The sequence below is a fragment of the Aedes albopictus genome, chromosome 2 (assembly GCF_035046485.1).
Source record: "Aedes albopictus strain Foshan chromosome 2, AalbF5, whole genome shotgun sequence".
Taxonomy (NCBI): Eukaryota; Metazoa; Arthropoda; class Insecta; order Diptera; family Culicidae; genus Aedes; species Aedes albopictus.
Window position 1 is genome coordinate 24,585,752 of NC_085137.1, and position 2,140 is coordinate 24,587,891.

Below are 2,140 nucleotides of genomic sequence, written 5' to 3' on the forward strand. Positions count from 1 at the left end.
AATACTTTTTTAACACAGAAGTCCGTGTGATTTTTTCTGAATGTACTGATCTTCACTTTGAAATGTTGAACTACAACCTATGACCTACATTTGGGCATTTCGCTCACTGTTCTCGATGCACGAGCCTACCTGAAGGTAGTTCAAACTGGTTCAACTTCATCGCACTGTACATGGTGAGGTGCAACGTAACAAATTATTGTTGACACCTGCTGCTCACGCGGTTACGTACCCTGATATCTTCATCATTTTGTGATCGATATCTATGTGCTGACTAGTTGGCGTAGGTAAATGCACAAGCGGTCTTCTAGAAAAAAAAAGCTCGAGTAGTTGAAGCAACTAAGTGGCATCCATAAAGTACGTCAAGCTCATATTAAGGAGGGGGTTACCGAAAGTATGACAAGCAATGCATAAGGTATCCGAAAAACCCGTACGAAGGGGGGAGGGGGGTCTAAAATTCTCAAATTTTGCGTGACGTACTAAATGGATGCCCCCTAATAAATAATTGGCCAATTTTGTCAGCCTGTTGAATGCGATCTGTGACCGATCGCGCTGGAATGTTGATGCAAATAATACTGGAGTAGCAGTTCTAACGTTGCTTAATGCTCAAAAGAACACATTTAGCTTTCATATATTTTTGGTGAAACTCGTTCATATTTTTAGATAAAAATATCACAGAGTTAAATGTACTCGCAGAATTTGTAGATATCTGGGCTTAAAAATAATTGCCGCTTTGGTAAAATTTTGCTCAACCTCAACACATCGGTTCTGATTAGCTCTGCATCACTTCTTGGTAGTGATGTTACAAGAATAAGTTCTGGATTTAGGAATGACAGTGTTTTATTGACGACATCTATTTTATTTTTTTTAGCTCCCGTACTGGAGGTATGCAGCCGCGATGACCCCAATCTAGGCGAGTGTATCATGAAGGTCGTGGATAAGATCCGACCGAACATTGCCAACGGAGACTACGGCGGTGGACGCACTGCACCCAAGCTGGATCCGTTCGCGATCGACAAGGTCGACATCGACCATGGGCCGAGTTTCCGCGCCAAGCTGAGGAACGTGACCATCGATGGGTTCAGCAAATTTGTGCTGAAGAAAGTTCGGTGAGTGTTGTTGATCGAGATGTGATATGAAGTAAGCAAATCATTATTCCTTTTTCTTGTTATGGTGCAGATCGGATTTGCCCAACCAACGATTCCTTATCAGCGCGACGGTTCCCTCCTGCTTTGTCAAAGGGAAATACGAGCTCAATATGAACATTCTGCTGCTGAAGATCAACGGCAAGGGAGACTTCAACCTGACATTAGGTGACGAACGCATTGCTTTTATCCCCTATATTTCATCCATGCTAAGATTACTTCTCATTTCTACACAGATAATACGCAGGTCAACATGATGATCCAATACTACTTGGAGCCCAAGGGTGACAAAAAATTCCTTAAGTTCCGTCCAGTAGAGTTGAAAATCAAATTCGACAAGGCACGGTTCTATCTGAAGAACCTGTTCGGAGGAGATCCCGCCCTGGAAGAGATCGGAAACCAAGCGATCAATGCCAATCCACATCTGCTGCTGGACGAAGTGAAACCTGCTATTAAGGAAAAGCTGAAAGAATCGCTGACGTTTATTTCCAACTCGGTTGTTGAGGGAGCCGAGGAGGATGAGCTACTTCCGAGAAAGAAAACTTAGCTTAGTACCTTAGTGACGTAAATCAAGCGGAGCTGTGACTTTGTTATGGAATTGTTTATTATGTGAATTTATTTGATCTGATAACGATAGAAAATGGGCTAAGACATGGTACACATATCGTAACGTTTTACTGCTGAGAATATCTAATGCATTGAAAGGCATGTTTAAGCACAACAAATAATAACATACATGTACATACATTAAAACACACACGTTGAATTATTCTACAATCTCAATCCACACTCGTCTGATGTTAATCTCAACTATAACATCTAATCGCATAATACGAAACTACATCCCATACGAGGGAAAAATAGATCCGTTGTTCAATTCACATAACGTTAATTACCGACGGTTGAAAGAGTTAACGAAGATCGGTCATTAGTGAGTCACTAATTACCCTCCCCCGTTAATGGGTTGGATATCGGGAATCAGTTTAAGCAATGTTCGT

At 41.6% G+C, this 2,140-nt stretch overlaps 1 protein-coding gene across 1 annotated transcript in view; it reads left to right on the forward strand.

Moving 5' to 3' along the window:
• LOC109429637 (uncharacterized) overlaps window positions 1–1,925 on the forward strand; it is a 42,488-nt gene extending 40,563 nt beyond the window's left edge. Inside the window, exons 4-6 of the mRNA XM_062849319.1 lie at window positions 869–1,106; window positions 1,177–1,310; window positions 1,379–1,925. Coding sequence (XP_062705303.1) covers window positions 869–1,106; window positions 1,177–1,310; window positions 1,379–1,689 — 683 coding nt within the window. The 3' untranslated portion in view covers window positions 1,690–1,925. The remainder of the gene's footprint in view (window positions 1–868; window positions 1,107–1,176; window positions 1,311–1,378) is intronic.
• Window positions 1,926–2,140: the final 215 nt, after the last annotated feature.